The 18,618-nt window shown below is 48.3% G+C and overlaps 1 protein-coding gene across 1 annotated transcript in view; it reads right to left on the reverse strand.

The window, feature by feature from the left end:
* vwa3a (von Willebrand factor A domain containing 3A) overlaps positions 1-18,618 on the reverse strand; it is a gene marked incomplete at its 5' end in the record, with an annotated part of 59,730 nt that overhangs the window by 25,648 nt on the left and 15,464 nt on the right. Inside the window, 6 exons of the mRNA XM_084329135.1 lie at positions 6,520-6,623; positions 8,087-8,186; positions 8,635-8,760; positions 9,058-9,120; positions 9,672-9,780; positions 10,556-10,687. Coding sequence (XP_084185261.1) covers positions 6,520-6,623; positions 8,087-8,186; positions 8,635-8,760; positions 9,058-9,120; positions 9,672-9,780; positions 10,556-10,687 — 634 coding nt within the window. The remainder of the gene's footprint in view (positions 1-6,519; positions 6,624-8,086; positions 8,187-8,634; positions 8,761-9,057; positions 9,121-9,671; positions 9,781-10,555; positions 10,688-18,618) is intronic.

Consider the following 18,618-nt stretch of genomic DNA (forward strand, 5'->3'; position numbering starts at 1 on the left):
ATAGTGGTAGTGCCTCAAGGTGTGATAACAATAGAGTTAGATAGTGGTAGTGCCTGGAGGTGTGATAACAATAGAGTTAGATAGTGGTAGTGCCTCAAGGTGTGATAACAATAGAGTTAGATAGTGGTAGTGCCTCGAGGTGTGATAACAATAGTTCTGTTCCGTTAGGGGCTCTGCTTGGCATCACTACTGCACTCCCTCGCGTACGTGCACGCGCACTGAATAAATTCCACAAATGTACCTTTAATACCAGTATTAGTCTGACCACACCCCTCATCAGCTTACCTTCATAAGCAGGTGTGTGGTCACCTGCTCTCCTCCTTCTCGCTTTCACCACAAGGAAGTGCCTCGGTAGTACCCCACTTGACGTGTTGTTAGTTGAAAAGAGTTGTGACTGGTTTACATTGTGCTTAATCTTTTCTTCTCTCACTTTCGTTGTACAAGAAAAGGTTTGGGTCATAATGTATTCCGCGGAGAGTAGACCCGCTAGACCTACTCTTCACCACCGGTTCTCCATTCCCGCCTCCGTTGTGCGCCTCGGTGCTGGGCTGTTGCCACTCTCGTGGTTGCCGACCCAGCCCGGGAGACTGCCGGTGGATAGTTTTCCTCACCGAAGAGCCGAGGGGTCGGTGCCGTCGCTCCGGCGATGGCCTGATCTCGACTCTGGTTCCTCTGGTTCTGGGGAATCGCCCGTTGGTGAACGGGGGGTTGTTCTGGAGCCGGAGGATTTGCGACGCAAACTTTTCGCGTCTGCTCGCTCGCGTCGCAAGATGGTGGCGTGCAGACGCGAACGGCCTGGGTTTGGGGAGCTGCTGGAGACCAGCGAAGATGCGTCCGGCTCGGGATTTCCGATGGAGACTGAGGACTTCATGGACGAGGCGGACAGATTTTTGTTTGATGGCCCCGTGGAGGAGAGTATCCCTCCTCAGGAGACCCCGGAGGGGGGGGAAATGGCTCCATGGGGCGCCCTGTTCGAGGATGTCGAGGAACCACCTTGGCCTCAGCGGCAGGATGCCCTATTGTCGGCCGCATCGGATTGTGGCTCCTTGACCAGTCGCAGCCTGCTGTATGTGAGGGATGCGGGGTCGGTGGAGGAAGGTTCGCAGGGGGAACTGCGGGCCTTGTTTCCCGAGCTCATGGCGGTAGCCGCTGCCGCAAACGGTGTGCCGCTGCCGCTGCCATTGCCTGCACCTGTCCCTGATGACCTCATAGGCCATCCCTGGCAGCGTCCCCCAGTGAGAGGGGTGGACGTTGTCTACCCATTTTTCCCATCGATGGGGGCCTATGTTCGTCGGGGTCAGGCGGTGGCCAACATCATGGGACTAACTCCTACCTACGTACCGGTTACGCGGGTAGCAGGGTATGGGGGAGGGCGTGCCTCGGCTTGACAGTCCGATGGCCGCGCTCCTCTGTCCGGATATGGTGTGGGAGCCACTGTGCAAGCCGGTCCTCCAGGGGAAATCGGCTAGGCGATTGGCTTATTGGGGTGACCAGTCATTTATCGCTGGTACACAATCGCTGGCTGCGGCGTCTAACATCGCCCACCTGGCTAGATTTGTATCGGGGATAATGACGGGCGGCACGGATCTGACCGAGGTGAAATGCGATCAGATCACCCAGGCTGCGGGAGCTGTCCTGCATCTTTCCCAGGTGCTGGCCATAGCCATGGGGAAAGTGCGCGCCCTGGCCACCCTGGGCCAGCGTCACCTTTGGCTGGAGCAGGCCCGTGTGCCAGAGAAGAAGAGAGCTCCTCTTCTGACGGCCGCCCTCTCCGACGCTGGCCTGTTCGGGAAGGCCCTGCGGTTGATGACCTCAACGTGCAGAGAGATGGCAGAGGAGAGATCCATCCTCCAACCCCATTTTCTGCCTCCCGTCCTTGCCGGTGGAGGCAGAAGGCTTCCGCGACGTCGAGCTGTCTCCGTCGCCGCTACCACTGCCTCCGCCGCCGCTGCTGGCCCTGCCAAGAGGGCCAGGGGACGAAACGGCGCTTCTGCCACTGCCGGCCCATCCCAGACCGGAGGAGACGGTAGGGAACGTCGTGTCCAGCAGACTGTAACCTACCGTCCCTCCGGGGCTCCCCGGGGTGGCAAGACTTGAGCGGCGCGAGGTGGCAGACGCCGTTAGGAGTGACTTTTTCCCCTCTGTGTCCCCTCCCCTACACCCTCCCCGGCCCCTCTGTGATTTTGTGCCTTACACATTATTTAATTAGTAATAATAAAGAAAGTCCCCCGACGGAGGGGGACTGTGTTTTGGCCGAACAAACTGTGTGTTTCTTCAAACAAATCATATGGTGGGGCTGTGTATATATATTCATATATGTGGATATGAATCTGCCCTTTTTTACGTTGTGGGGTGAGTTGTGTTGTGATTACGAGGTTAAGCAAGGTCTGCAACGTACACTCGGTAATAGGTTCTATTTAGCTTGATGCTCCACATGCAGCTAGAACTGGTGTTATTCCGTTGCTTTGACTAAGTATATGTGTTTTCACAATGCTGTGTTGTTTAGTTGCAGTAATACTCGTACGCACACATTTCACGGCCTAGCCGCTTACTCTCGTTCAGCGTGTTTTTCCTATGTATGACATAGGCAACGGGTATAGGATTCACGCACAGGCGACTTGTGTTTTGTTGTAAAACCTTTTACACTTTTTGTGGGTAGCGGGCATTGTATTAGCTTCGCTATGCTTTGTTTTCTACCGGAGGTTTTTCAAGATGGCTACGGTTGTTTTTCTGTGTGTAGGGATAAAGGGTGTGTTTCGGGAGGGGGTGTCGAATAAACCCCTCCTTCCCCACTTGATTGGTTTAGGGGATTTTTGATCTTTTCTGCTGAGCCAGTCAGGGCCAAGCCAGTGGGGGGGGGGGGGGGGAAGGGGTATTCTACCGACTCCTGTTACATGACAGGATCCGGTAGGTTTTCCCCGCCCGTTGTAGCGTTGTTGCTATGGCGACGCCTTCCATGAGCTGGTGTCTTAAAGATGTCGAGGTTGGGCGCAGGGCTCACAGGCCTGCTGCGCCCGGTTTATGTGTCAAACTTGAGTCTTTTGGTCACGTGTCTCACAGTTTACATATCTTTTTTCTTGACCGTGGTCTCATGTGGGAAGGTGTTTCTGGGAGGGTCTGGTCTTACACTCTGATTAAAAGGAGTGACTGGATTGAAATCATGTGAAAAACAGGGTTTTTTACTCCCAGCTGTGCAGATTGGGTCATACGGGTGATGCCTTTTCTTTATTTGTATAAAGAGTTGAATGTGTTTTGATGGATTGGAAATGAGGGTCCCTGATGGTAACAAGACTAAACGTCTTTCTCAGGTCTGCCTCCCCTTAACCTGTTGTGTGTATTGCCGTACTGGGTTGTACCCTTTTCTGCAGTCTGTTGGGTAAATTTTTTCATTCATTCATTCATGGAGTTGATTGCATCTCGCCCCTCTTGTCGTTTCCCTGGGCGTCTTGGGGATTCAATATGGTGGTCTAAACGACCTGTTGTTGATGTGGGTATGTCCAAACGCACACATAGTGCTGGCTCAGGATGTGCTTTTGGGCCATTGGCTGACTAGCGCGCCTTGATTGCTTGGGTGAAACAGCGTTTTTATGGAGCAATTGGGATGGGGGATTTTTCCTCTTCCGACACCCTGTGTGTTGTCGATGGGTTCCCGTTCATGTCAGGGGATGATGACGGAATGGGTCTGGACATATGGGGAAGGGTCTCACGCCCTAGGGGTGGGCCACCGGGCGCGGTTCATACCGACACGTCTGGGTGGCGCCTTCTTTTTTATGTTGGGATCAAACACGCATATCTGCCCCTTCTCCTGGGGTTGGCAGGTCGGCGTGATTAGGGCACGGGACTGGTTCTGGTCGCGCTGGTCCAGTCCAGTTGCACCCGTTGTCCGCTGGGGATGCAGATCTGCTGTTCTGGTACCCTGAGGGACTTGGGGTTTTTTCAGGGGGAAAAATGCTGGGTCGATCCGGGTGTCACAGGGTTGAGCGTTATGGGACCCTTGTTAGGTGCGTTGTATTCTGCACTGTCGTAATGGCTTACGGCCGTGCCGACCTGTACGCGTCCGATCTCGTCGGATCTCGGCCGCTGTGCGGGTTGGTCTTGGTTGGTACTTGGTTGGGTGACCTCCTGGGAATACCGAGTGCGGGGTGCTGGGGCTGGTCTTCCATTTTTTACGCTCTTCTCTTGCGTTTGACGCTGAGGGGCCTGTTGGGGTGGTTTTAACCTCCTCGGGGGACCCTGTGCTCCCCGTATCACCGGGCCCGGTCCGGGGTGATGCTCGTTGACTCGTAGGCCCGGGATAGCCCTGTTGGAAACCAGAACGCGGGCTGCGGCGGTGCCGCAGATGTGTTTTGGGGTTTCTTTCCTGGGGGTTATGGGACCAACCATTGCATGGGGTGATGCCTGGGTGGTTGGTTCTCTGGTGTGTTGCTGCAGTGTCAACTCCCGGTTCTCCGGTTGAGGGTGACCCTGCACGTTCATGACGTCTGCCGATCGTATGGGCTTTTTCTGTGAGCAGCTGTCAGGGGTCGAGTGGTCTAAGGATCCCGCTTCTGACATGCTGTTTAAAGGCTTGGTTATGCGACAACGCCAGTTTACGCCCCTTCCGCCGGGGCGGCTGTTTTTCAGCTGTCCTTTCTGGCGCCTGCCTCGTCCGCAGTTTCCAGGCTTGGGTTGACAGCCTGTTGCCTGGTCTTTTTCCCCGGTGCGCTGCCTGCTTCCTTGGTTAACTTTTGTGTGTTATGACCATACTGTCTGCCTGTTGCAGGGCCTGTGTTCCAGGCGGTGTGCTGTTGGGGGGGACAGGGCCCGCTCGCCTGAGGGGCCTTTGTCCGAATGCGCTGGCGATGTGGGGGGCGGGGTCACTAGGTGCCCACCTGGTGGGGTCTTGATGCTGGCATCATGGACTTCTCCGGGCCCCCATTCCAGGGAGTCCAGTCCTTTTGGTGGGTGTGGGTCTTCCTTTGCGCTCCGCTGCTACGGCCTTGCCACGGGTTGGGTTTGCCCTTGACCCCGTGATTCTGGGGGCAGTGACGAGGTTGTTTCCTACGTTCGTTCCCGGGTGGCATGCGGGTTGTGCGTGGGTGTAGTCGTGGGGTCAAGCCACGGTCTGCTCACCCTGTGCGTTGGGTTGCTTGAGTGCCTCTTCGCACGGTCGGGTCCGTCGCCCTCTCGTGAAGCCCCTAATAGGGGGGATGCCCTCCATTAGGGGGGGTCGGGGGGGCTCGGCCCTCCCTGTTCTGATGGTTGTGGGGGGCTGTCAGCGGGGTGTATTTGTCAGCCAGCGGCTCCGCTTGGCCTCCCTTTGTGCAGTAGTGATGCCAAGCAGAGCCCCTAACGGAACAGAACGTTAGGTTATGGCTATAACCAAGTTCTGTTAGTTAGGGGTGACGCTTGGCATCAGACGGCCGCTGCAGCCCTTGACCTCACCTTGTGGTGAAAGCTTGGGTAGGAGGAGAGCAGGTGACCACACACCTGCTTATGAAGGTAAGCTGATGAGGGGTGTGGTCAGACTAATACTGGTATTAAAGGTACATTTGTGGAATTTATTCAGTGTGCGTGCACGTACGCGAGGGAGTGCAGTAGTGATGCCAAGCGTCACCCCTAACTAACAGAACTTGGTTATAGCCATAACCTAACGTTAGATAGTGGTAGTGCCTCAAGGTGTGATAACAATAGAGTTAGATAGTGGTAGTGTCTCGAGGTGTGATAACAATAGAGTTAGATAGTGGTAGTGCCTCGAGGTGTGATAACAATAGTTAGATAGTGGTAGTGTCTCGAGGTGTGATAACAATAGAGTTAGATAGTGGTAGTGCCTCGAGGTGTGATAACAATAGTTAGATAGTGGTAGTGTCTCGAGGTGTGATAACAATAGAGTTAGATAGTGGTAGTGCCTCAAGGTGTGATAACAATAGAGTCAGATAGTGGTAGTGTCTCGAGGTGTGATAACAATAGAGTTAGATAGTGGTAGTGCCTCGAGGTGTGATAACAATAGTTAGATAGTGGTAGTGCCTCGAGGGGTGATAACAATAGAGTTAGATAGTGGTGTGATAACAATAGAGTTAGATAGTGGTAGTGTCTCGAGGTGTGATAACAATAGAGTTAGATAGTGGTAGTGTCTCGAGGTGTGATAACAATAGAGTTAGATAGTGGTAGTGCCTCGAGGTGTGATAACAATAGAGTTAGATAGTGGTAGTGCCTCGAGGTGTGATAACAATAGAGTTAGATAGTGGTAGTGCCCAGAGGTGTGATAACAATAGAGTTAGATAGTGGTGTGATAACAATAGAGTTAGATAGTGGTAGTGCCTGGAGGTGTGATAACAATAGAGTTAGATAGTGGTAGTGCCTGGAGGTGTGATAACAATAGAGTTAGATAGTGGTAGTGCCTGGAGGTGTGATAACAATAGAGTTAGATAGTGGTAGTGCCTGGAGGTGTGATAACAATAGAGTTAGATAGTGGTAGTGCCTGGAGGGGTGATAACAAAAGGACAGAACAGAAGAAGCAGCAGTAGTAGCGTAGCATACCTCATGGACCGTTGAGCTGACGGTTTTGTTGAGCACGGGCACAAACTGTTTCATAGGAGAGTAGGCGTTGGGGGACAGGAGCTGGTAGAGCCCCAGTCTCTTGGCTAAAGGGACAGAGATGATGAAAGACACCATATCAGATACTCCAAACCAGCGTTTTGTTTTTTAGCTATGGGCTGAGACTCGGGACGGCAAAAATGGGCTGACAACACTACATTGTCGTTAGAATTACAATTAATATTTTAGTCAATAGGAGGACATTTATAGATAACAGTACAATGGTTTTAATTCAGTCATTCATTGCCTATTGTGGACTGTTAATGTCATAAGTATAATCTTTCATATGATACTTATCATTTGTCATAAGTACTGTATAACTAAGTATAATAAGGGGGCATGGCCTTCTGTTCACTAGACACTATATAGATGCTTGATACTAATCCTCCTCCGGTGCTGAGTGACTGCAGCTAGATGTGACTGATGGGCCAATAAGAGCAGCTAGATCAGGTCAAGTCAAGAGTTTTATTTGTCACGGCATACAAGTATACAATGAAATGCGGGATGTGACTGATGGGCCCATCAGAGCAGCTAGATATGACTGATGGGCCAATCAGAGCAGCTAGATATGACTGATGGGCCAATCAGAGTAACCCATGTGTTGTGCGATATTTCAGAGGAAGCCGATTTAATTTCTGAAATGGCTTGACTCTGTTGATATCCAGGGGGATAGACATCAGAGGGCTTTAGTCACCATTTCCACAACAACAGTTCTTCTAACATTTTGAGATTGAAAAACAAGATTTTCATTGTAGTGTATCTTTAACACAAGCTCTGTGTGTATTTGGGAGAAGAGTCTCAAATGGGGTTATGGCCTGAATAGTATGTGTTGTGAGATTCTGTAACTTGATGTGCATTTAAAAAGGAGAAATCCACCCTAAAACACATTTTACATTGTACTATTCCAATGATCTCCGACAGTTAAGTCAATATTGATCAACATAGACAACTGTCTCCCCAAGCCGAAAATCAGAAGACTTGGATTTGTGATGTAATCAATTGACACAGTTGGCTCATTGTTAATTAATTAGAGACCAACTTTGTGGGTTCACAGATGTTTTGTTTTTGAGCCATTATTATATCCAAATGAGTTTTATTTAAATGTAGGGCGTATAGCTCTGAATCAGAAATGTACTCATATCCCATAGTCATAATATCCAAGGAGTTGGTCTACTGTTCGCTGTCTATGGAGCTCCAGGATTTGTCTCTTGATGACATCATCACTATGTGTCTCATTGTGTTCACATTCACAAATCAAAAGTGAGATGTCACATTATAGAAATAGCATTATGTGAAGACATTTTAGGGTCTATAATACAGTAAGACACTTAAATACCACCTTGGTAAATTCAATTCACTTAATCTCCTCAAGTCAAAGATATTTTGTCTTAATCGACCCAGAAAAGAAACAAAGATCAGAGGGGCAGCTTGTGACTTTAGTTCACTAGAGTTTCCTCTAATCCTGTTGTTGTTGTTGTTGTTGTCGGGCCGTGATGTCAGGCACTTCTACCTTTCATTCCGTGACTACGGAGCCAGTCGGCGGAGCGGGTGGGCTGGGCACCAGAGGGCTTGATGCAGAGGGGAGAGGTGTGATCGGCGGAGCGGGTGGGCTGTGTGTGAAAGAGAGAGAGGGAGGGAGAGAGACAATAAGAGAAATAGAGAGAGCGAGTACCAGATGCTCCTCCCCCATCACCGTTTTTTCCCTATGATGTATTGTATTCATTTGTCATGCCAATAAAGCAAGTTGAAACTGAAATAAAAAAAATTATATGGGAGACAGAGACAGAGACAGAGACAGAGAGAGAGAGAGAGAGAGAGAGAGAGAGAGAGAGAGAGAGAGAGAGAGAGAGAGAGAGAGAGAGAGAGAGAGAGAGAGGGATATAATGTGCCCAGGAATCTTGCAAACTGCCACTTCAGACAAATTGGGAGCAACAGAGTGAGAGAGAAAAAGAGAGAGAGAAACAGACAAAGAGCAAGAGAGTGAGAGAGAGACACAGACAAAGAGCATGAGAGAGACACATAGATGGATAGAGACAGTCAGGGCAGGTATAAGTCAACCTGTAGTCTGGTTATGTCTTCTAGTTGTCCCTGACGTAGCAGAGCCTCAGTCTGTCTCAGCAGCTCCCTGGACGCCTTGATCTCCCTCCACAATACCTCTACATCTGTACTGTTATCTACTACACCCTGACACACACACACACACACGCGCGTACAGTCGCACACAGACATCCGCGTGCACGCACACACACACAGAGAAGAAAGACAATAATTACAGAATCTTTTTTTAGAATTTCATTCAGATGTGCCACACACACACACACACACACACACACACAGACACACACACACACACACACACACACACACACACACACACACACACACACACACAAAGAACAGACAAGCACAAGATGCACTCAGAAGACACAGAGTTCAATGCACATGCCACCCACACAGACAAATACACACTGGAGAAGTTACCAGTGAAGATGAGAAGATGTGGTAGCAGCCGCGGGTCACGTCAGCCAGTCTCTTTACAGTCCTCTGTGTGAGACAGTAAATCATTCATAACAACACATAAAAACAATCATCTATGGACGTATTCAAATCGTATTGTTTGTGAAACAAACAGAGAGCAGACCAAGCTTGGAAAGTCAGCCTTTTGTTTCAACGCCCCAGCTTCCGGGATCGATCATCAACGCTCGCCAAAATCAATACCCTACTAACCTATGGACAGTTTAAAAACATGATTACAAATCTCTCTATTTCAGTCTGCGACCGTTTTACAATTGAGAGGTCAAGTCTTGCTGGGGGTCGCGCAGGTCATTATTATACATATTATTTTGATCTTCTCTGTTTTTTTTTGGCATCTGGGTTTTTGTCATATTTCTGTCATTTATTCAATGTCTAATTAATCTACTGTAAGTTGGTTTTCTTTTCCTTATCTTTATTTTGTGTTTTTATCTGTTTGAATATGCCTGTAAAAATTCTCAACATCATTGTAAATGAGAGCTTGCTCCCAATGATCTATTTCGAGATTAAATCAAAATGTAATGAATGAATGAAACAGCGGCCCCACAGACAGTTATACCTACTATAGCGGTAGGGCTGCTATGGCAGCAGGACACTGTGTGGACCAGCAAGTGCTGTCCCTGCATGCGCTGCTCTATGTAGGCAGTGATGGTGTCAGGTGTCTGGTCAGGGCTGGAGGAGGAGGAGACGACAAAGTGAGGAGGTGTGGAAAAAGAGAAGAGGGGAGGAGGGAGAAAGAGAAGAGAATACACACATTCCTTTTTCAGTGCATGGAATTTATTATCTAAACATCTAAAACATCCATGTATGAATGTTCTCTAAATGTGTAATGCCAAACAGCGACTTCTAGGCAAAAGAGACCCTTTTGGTATTGCACTTTGTTTACATTTTTAGATGCAAAGCACCTCTATGATTGACAATGTCACTAACTAACTCACTAACTCACTCACTCATTCACTTACACCACTCTGCCACTAGTGGCGGCTCACGTGCATGGCACCTTCCAGTTCACTGTGCGAGAATGCTTCGCATCTGTGCCACTGTTTGTACTGGTTTGTTTTGGTCTGATGTGCGGGTTGGATCTAAGTGATGAATGTGGATAGGAGCCTTGACATTAAGTGGTTGTAGCTACGGCTGTGGGGGTACTGGAGACATGATCCAATATACTTTTATACGCCTGAGTCTCCTGAACACGGAGAGACCAATCCCAAGTCGATCGGCACTTTCTCGGCCAAGCTATAGTCACTTTTCCCTGCCTACTCCCGAACTCCGCGTGCGCAGATTGATAAACCTAGATCTCTGGACAATCCAGACTCCTGGATTAGTATTCCTAATTTCTGTCTACTTGTGTAATTTTGGTGAGAGTTAGAGCTTGTTCACCAGTTTCACTTGGATCAAATGTCAAATGAGATGTAAACTGTACTATGAGGCAAGATGGCTATCCTACCTGGTGCCGAGGATGATGACCAGGGAGTCAAGCTCAGGGCAGCCCAGGTCCAGGCCTCTCTGCAGGGCCTGGAGCAGGTCACAGCTACCCATGGGTGTCAGCTGACCAACCCAGTCATGGGCCTCTTGTAGACTGGTGGAAGACAAAGGACATCATGTATAACCAGCTATAAACTGGGGATGAATCAATACCGACTTTTCACTGCTGAGTGCTATACTTTAAGTATTGACTTTAAGAGAACCAATCCATTACTCTTACTAAACAATATAGACTTAAGTTTGGACATAGATCTATTTCTATATCCATCCATGTTCTCCATTAGAGTGGTTTAACATACTTCTATGTACCATCAATGCAAAAAATCTATTAATTTTATTATTATGGAAATTCGCTGTTACCAATACCCTGTTTTAGTCTGGTATAAGCTGATATCCGTTACCGTTATCCACATTGGGGCATCTCTACGACAGAGAAAACCGTAGTGCCCAGATTTCCAGATGGGATCCCACAATAAATATTAAACGGATGATTAACGAGTGAACAAACACTGACTACAAAGCTCATTATATTGCCAGTGTAAATATATTCTTTGGAAAGGGGGTGATTATGAAATTCACTTTGACTCAGTTCTTATAATTTGATGATATGGTACTGGTATTGACTGATGGTAAAACGATACAATTATCTTCACAGTGTCTCTCTCTCTCTCCCCACAGTGTCTCTGTGTGCGTGTCTCTCTCTCTCTCTCTCCACAGTGTCTCTGTGTGCGTGTCTCTCTCTCTCTCCACAGTGTCTCTGTGTGCGTCTCTCTCTCTCCACAGTGTCTCTGTGTGCGTGTCTCTCTCTCTCTCCACAGTGTCTCTGTGTGCGTCTCTCTCTCTCTCCCCACACAGTGTCTCTGTGTGCGTCTCTCTCTCTCCACAGTGGCTCTGTGCGTGCGTCTCTCTCTCTCTCCACAGTGTCTCTGTGTGTGTGTCTCTCTCTCTCTCCCCACACAGTGTCTCTGTGTGCGTCTCTCTCTCTCTCCCCACAGTGTCTCTGTGTGCGTGTCTCTCTCTCTCTCCACAGTGTCTCTGTGGGTGTGTCTCTCTCTCTCTCCCCACACAGTGTCTCTGTGTGCGTCTCTCTCTCTCTCCACAGTGTCTCTGTGCGTGCGTCTCTCTCTCTCTCCCCACACAGTGTCTCTGTGCGTGCGTCTCTCTCTCTCTCCACAGTGTCTCTGTGTGCATGTCTCTCTCTCTCTCCCCACACAGTGTCTCTGTGTGCGTGTCTCTCTCTCTCTCTCCACAGTGTCTCTGTGGGCGTCTCTCTCTCTCTCTCCACAGTGGCTCTGTGCGTGCGTCTCTCTCTCTCTCCACAGTGTCTCTGTGGGCGTCTCTCTCTCTCTCTCCACAGTGGCTCTGTGCGTGCGTCTCTCTCTCTCTCCACAGTGTCTCTGTGTGCGTCTCTCTCTCTCTCCACAGTGTCTCTGTGTGCGTGTCTCTCTCTCTCTCTCCACAGTGTCTCTGTGGGCGTGTCTCTCTCTCTCTCCCCACAGTGTCTCTGTGTGTGCGTGTCTCTCTCTCTCTCTCCACAGTGTCTCTGTGGGCGTGTCTCTCTCTCTCTCCCCACAGTGTCTCTGTGTGTGTGTGTCTCTCTCTCTCCACAGTGGCTCTGTGTGCGTGCGTCTCTCTCTCTCTCCACAGTGTGTCTGTGGGCGTGTCTCTCTCTCTCTCCCCACAGTGTCTCTGTGTGTGTGTGTCTCTCTCTCTCCACAGTGGCTCTGTGTGCGTGCGTCTCTCAATTCAATTAAATTCAAATAGGCTTTATTGGCATGAAATATTAACATACTTATTGCCAAAGCAAGTTCAACATACAAACAATAACATATATATTAAGCAATAAAATATCATAACATTAGTAATAACAGTAAGGACAATCAACAAGAAACATATTAATTTACAAAATGGTCACTCGATCGGGTAGTCATTTTTCAAGTGTGGCCATTCAGATACATTTTACAGGGCTTGTTCTCTTATTTTGTGACAACCGTCTACATATTTTGCAGCTAATGCTGTACACTGACTTTTCTCTCCACACATGTATAGTAGCTTTTGGTGATCAGGGAGGTGGATAAACTGTGCATCAATTTTGTTTATTTTGTCAAAGAAGACTTCTCTTAGGTCCTTGTATTTCTCACAGTATAGCAGGAAGTGAAGTTCTGTCTCAATGTCCCCCTGATGGCAAAGTGAACACAGCCTGGCCTCTCTGGGCAGCCAGTTTTGCCTGTAACGGCCTGTTTCTATGGCTAGACTGTGTCCACACAGTCTGTACCGTGTCAATGTTTTTCTTAATTTTATCTCACTCACGGTAGTCAGGTATTCTGCCACCATGTACTCTCTGTTTAGGGTCAAATAGAATTCTAATTTACTTTGAGATTTGGTTGATTTGTTCCAAAATTCTATATAGTTTTCTTTTTGTTTTGAGGTTATTTGGTTGGGCCAGATTTTTTGGTATCTGTCCTGAGGCATTTGTGGGCAGAGATTTCTGACTAGCTGGCAGAGGGGACTCTTATCTGGGTTCATCTCTTGGCTCTGAAGGGCTTTGTAGTGGTAGGAGTGGGGGTCACTTGATTGGAGGTGTGTGTAAAATTTTATGGCTCGCTTTTGAATTTGAATGATTAGGGGGTATTGGCCGAGTTCTGCCCTGCATGCATTATTGGCAGTGTGTCTGTGGACCTTAAGTAGGTTTTTGCACAATTCTGCATGCAGTACTTCTAATGGGTGTTTTTCCCATTTTGGGAAATCTTGGTTAGTTAATGGACCCCACACTTCACTGCCATATAATATTATTGGATTTATTACGGAATTTAGAATTTTGAGCCAGGTCCTAATTGGGATGTCAATTGGAATTTTCCTTTTGATGGCATAAAAAGCCCTTCTTCCCTTCTCCTTCAATTCATTCACAGCCATATTGAAGTTTCCATTATGATTTATTTTCAATCCCAAATATGGGTAGCTTTTTGTGTTTTCTAATATGTGTGTGCCTAATTTAAATGTATTATGTGAACTCTGAGACTCGTGTCTCCTTTGAAAGATCATGACTTTAGTCTTCTTCATGTTTACGTTCAGAGACCATGTCTGACAGAACTGGTGGAGGATGTCTAGGTTCTGTTGTAGACCCTCTTTAGTGGCTGACAGCAGAACCAGATCATCTGCGTACATCAGTAATTTTACATTGGTATCGTGCAGAGTCAGACCGGGTGCAGTAGAAAGTTCTAATAACTTTGCTAATTCATTCTCTCTCTCTCTCTACAGTGTCTCTGTGGGCGTGTCTCTCTCTCTCTCCCCACAGTGTCTCTGTGGGCGTGTCTCTCTCTCTCTCCCCACAGTGTCTCTGTGTGTGTGTCTCTCTCTCTCCACAGTGTCTCTGTGTGCGTGTCTCTCTCTCTCTCTCCACAGTGTCTCTGTGTGCGTCTCTCTCTCTCTCCACAGTGTCTCTGTGTGCGTCTCTCTCTCTCTCTCCACAGTGTCTCTGTGTGTCTCTCTCTCTCTCCACAGTGGCTCTGTGTGTGTCTCTCTCTCTCTCTCCCCACAGTGTCTCTGTGTGTGTCTCTCTCTCCCCACAGTGTCTCTGTGCGTGTCTCTCTCTCTCCACAGTGTCTGATTGATTGATTGATTGAAAACTTTATTAACAGATTGCAGAATGGGTACAATACAGTACAGCTCAATACACACAATTGTTAAGGGGATGCAGACCAGAGAAAGACTTTCGTCTTGTTTACATCAGGGTCCCCCATTTTCAATTCATCCGGACATATATGACATACATGACATACAGATAGTCAGTAGCCTACTGCTACATCTATACATTTATGACATACCAGATTTGCAAATACAGTACTGTTTGTGTACAGAAGGAGTCAGGAAAAGGGAGTATATACATTTGACGTAGAAACTGTACATTGGAGGAGGTTGGGTGGGGGGGGGGGTTGGGTACACTGGGATATTGACAACCATACTGGGTAATCTACATTGGAGGTGGTTGGGGGGGGGGGGGCACACTGTATAAACAAGCAAAACTGTACATTGAGGGGGGGGGGGGGGGGAGACACTGTACAAACAAACAAAATTGTACATTGGACTATTGACAAAACCATACTAGGTAAATGACTGTACATTGGAGGGGGTTGGGTTAGGATATTTACAGGGGCCAGTGTTGAATTGCAGTCTCCCGTAGGTGTCCCTTGAGAGAGGTTTTGAAAGTGGGTAGTGATCCACATTTCTTTACAGCTTTGGGTAGGGCGTTCCACATTGATGTGGCATAATTGCGAAACGTGTTTAGTCCCTTATTTGAGCCGAATCTGGGTTTAACATGATTTGTGGAGCTCCCTCTGGTGTTGTGATCGTGGTATTCACTGACCTTTGGGAAGTATTTTGACATGTACATGGGTACCTTGGTCGTGTAGTGTATCTTGTAGACCAGGCCCATTGCAAGTTGCTGTACTCTGTCGTCTACTCTAAGCCATCCTAGGTTGTCAAAGTGGGCAGGGGTGAGGTGGGTTCTAGGAGTAAGGTCAAGCAGTAGTCTGACCAGTTTGTTTTGAGATGTTTGTAATTTTGTTTTTAGCGCCTTTGAGGTGCTTTGGTACCATGAGGTGCAAGCATAGTCGTAGTACCCTTGAATGAGTGCTCCTGCCAGAGTCTTCAGGGTATTCTTGTTTACCAGAGAGGAGATCCGGTACAAGAATCGAGTTCGTTGGTTGACTTTTTTTATTACATTGGATGCCATTTTGTCACAGGAGAGATTAGCCTCTAGGATGGAACCCAGGTAGGTAATTTCATCTTTCCTTGTGACAATATTGTCACCCACTGTAACTGAGAAGCCGTCGGTCTTGCTGAGTTTGTTATTTGAACCGAAGAGAATGGACTCTGTTTTGCCCATGTGTAATGATAGTTTGTTATCAGCGAGCCATATGCAGATTCTGCCTAGTTCCGAGCTGAGGGTTTTTTCAACCTGTAACTTGTTCTTGTCAGAGACCAGCAGGGCTGAGTCGTCCGCAAACAGGAACAAGTTGCAGTCACAAGCTGACGACATGTCATTTGCATAAATTAAGAACAGTAGCGGTCCTAGTATGCTTCCTTGTGGAACACCACAGCTCACTGTGAGGGGGGGGGATAGGGTACCGTTTACCTCCACCATCTGTTCCCTCCCCTCAAGGTAGGATTGCATCCAGCTCACTGATAGACTATCAAAACCAATTTGTAACTGAGGGGTACAATTCCCTGACTGTATTACTAGATATGATACTTACTACCACTACCTTTGTACTTAATATTCGGCCACCCAGTACACGGCATAAATATATTATCATGAACACTCTCACGTAGATGAAACGGATCCAACACAAATGTACGAATTAGAAACAGGTCTTTATTTCCTACACAGCGATGGTGTGTAGAATAAGCACTTAATCACTTAATTACATTTATGAATTGAAATAGTATGCACTTTTATGGCAAGGAGTATTCGTCGGTATATCAATAGATAATGTCCAATCTCTGAAGGCGCAGGTGGTAAATATACGACCTGGAATAGTTAAGGAATAACAGCAATGATACTTTAATGATTATAGGCTGGATACACTAGAGGGGGTTAATCCGGTCGCTTGTAAGCCGACAGGAGTAGGAGGGGGGGGGGGGGTAGAATCCAGCTGCCTCGTCCGGCCAAGGGTATCCCAGGTGAACCCACTGTAGTGCCGTTCAATGCGCCGGCGATCCTTGGACCACAGATGAAAGCAGGTGGACTCTTTGTGGGCCGGCTCTCTCCGGTCCACGGGGGAGAGATGTGGAGAGACCTCGTCTTGCAGAGCGTCTCCTCACCTTGCGTCCTCTCCAGGGGGGGGGGTTCCAACACACGGTAGTGTCGGGGGTCTTTATCCATAGAATAATCAAAGTATCCAAAGCATAATCCGTGCCTGGGAAGGCGGGCTGTCGTCGGTAGAATAATCCGGTATACAGGTCCACTCGCTCGTCGGCTCTGGGGCTCCTCGGGTGCAGCTTCACATAGGGTCAACCACCCTGGGTAAGCAGCCAGTTCTCTGCCCGAAACGATGGGGTACTGACTACGGTAGTATTCTCACCGCACGAAGCACTATATATTAACAGACTATTATTAGCTTAATAGACTACGTCCAACTCGACGATATAGTGCCAAATATGACTATTCAAATATTAATATACACGATGTCTCAATACCGATGTTAGGCCGAACTTGGCCTTACTCCCACACGTGGCATCGCGGGGAGGCTTTACGTCTGTGACTCTATTGGAGGGTAAGAAACTGGACTGAAAAGAAAGTCCTACTTTAGTAGCGCAGTATATATACGCACTATGAACAAATAGTCCCATTAGTGGTGCGGTAGCCAAATTCCTACGCGGAACTAGGACTTGTTCGTACATGTCGAGCGGTACGTTTGAACTGGGTCTGAGGGGTATGGCAGCCTGGCACCAAGGTCTCGACCAATAGTAGAATGGAGACTATTATGGGATGTTCAGTAGGCTAGAATGGATATTCAATGCATATTGTACAAGGAATATACAAGGGATATCAGGGAATATTAGAGAATATACAAATACAATTAAATATATATATATAAATAAATATATATATTCGGTTTAATCTGGCCCTTCACAACAGCCACCCCCTGAATAGGTCCCAGACCTAATCAGTTAAACGGAGACAGATTAATCGCGTTGTCTATTTACACATAAGGGTTTGCTGTAGGGGTCAGTCAACTTCACAAAGTCATAGGGTTGTAGGGTCATGGTCATCATCGATTGTGTCTGGGAGTCGAGGCAGTTCTATGAGCCTTGCCACGGTACGGGTGTAAGTGCGACCCTGGACGAGCACTTCAGCTGCTCGGACCTTGCCGTCGGCACCGGTGATCACTTTGCTTACGCGGCCGGCCGGCCACATAGCTCTGGGCAGTGATTGATCAATAATCATGACGACTGTTCCTTCTGTCAAATTGTCTCTCTCCTTTACCCACTTCTGGCGGGTCTGTAGAGACGGTAGGTAGTGCAGTAGGAAACTGTTCCAAAACTTGTCGGCTAATACTTGGCTGTACCTCCACATTCGTCGGCCGTTCGCTTCTTCAGGCCGGTACATTGTCTGGGGTAATGTGGGATCTAGCCGCCCCATCAGGAGTGTGTTGGGGGTAACTGGGTCGATATCCGCCACATCACTGGAGACATATCCGAGGGGCTTCGAGTTAAGTACTCCCTCAATCTCCGTGAGGACTGTCATTAGGACTTCTTCCGCCACAGTCTGGGCCCCAAGTACTGCGTACAGGGCTGTCTTTATGGAGCGCACTTCTCGTTCCCAAGTGCCACCGAAGTGGGGTGCGTTTGGGGGGTTGAATTGGAAATCAACCTGTGCTGGAGCGAGGTGGGTCTTAAGTTCTGGGCCCATAGCTTGGAAGCTCTCTCTCAGCTCTCTTTCGCCGCCTTTAAAGTTTGTCCCATGATCGGACAATAGGGTAGACGGTCTTCCTTTACGTGATATGAATCTACGGAAGGCCATAAGGAATGAGTCTGTGCTCATGGTCGGGAGAAGCTCGATGTGTATCGCTCTGGTGGTCATGCATTTGAATACAATACCCCACCGCTTCTCGGTTCCTCTTCCTTTCTTTATGTGCAGCGGGCCAAAGCAGTCCATACCCGTTGAGTGGAATGGCTTGTCACCGATTCGGAGGCGACATGGAGGAAGGTCAGCCATCCTTGGTATGCTGGGCTGCGCGCGCCACTTGCGGCAGTCTAGACATGTTCGTTGGAAGCGTCGTACCGCCTCTTTTCCTTGTAGGATCCAGTAACGACGTCTGATTTCCGCGAAGACTCTTTCTGCTCCTGCGTGATGTACATCCTCATCGTATTTCTTTATAATCAGCTCTGTGACCTTGTGTCGGCTGTTCAATACGATCGGGTATTTAATGTCATCCGGTAGATTGGGGGCTCTGCGTAGGCGACCACCCACTCTGATGAGGGTGTGAGCGTCGCTCTCGGGGGCCAGGTGAATTAATCTGC

The sequence above is a fragment of the Notolepis coatsorum genome (assembly GCF_963971535.1).
Source record: "Notolepis coatsorum genome assembly, chromosome: 14".
NCBI classification, from domain to species: Eukaryota; Metazoa; Chordata; class Actinopteri; order Aulopiformes; family Paralepididae; genus Notolepis; species Notolepis coatsorum.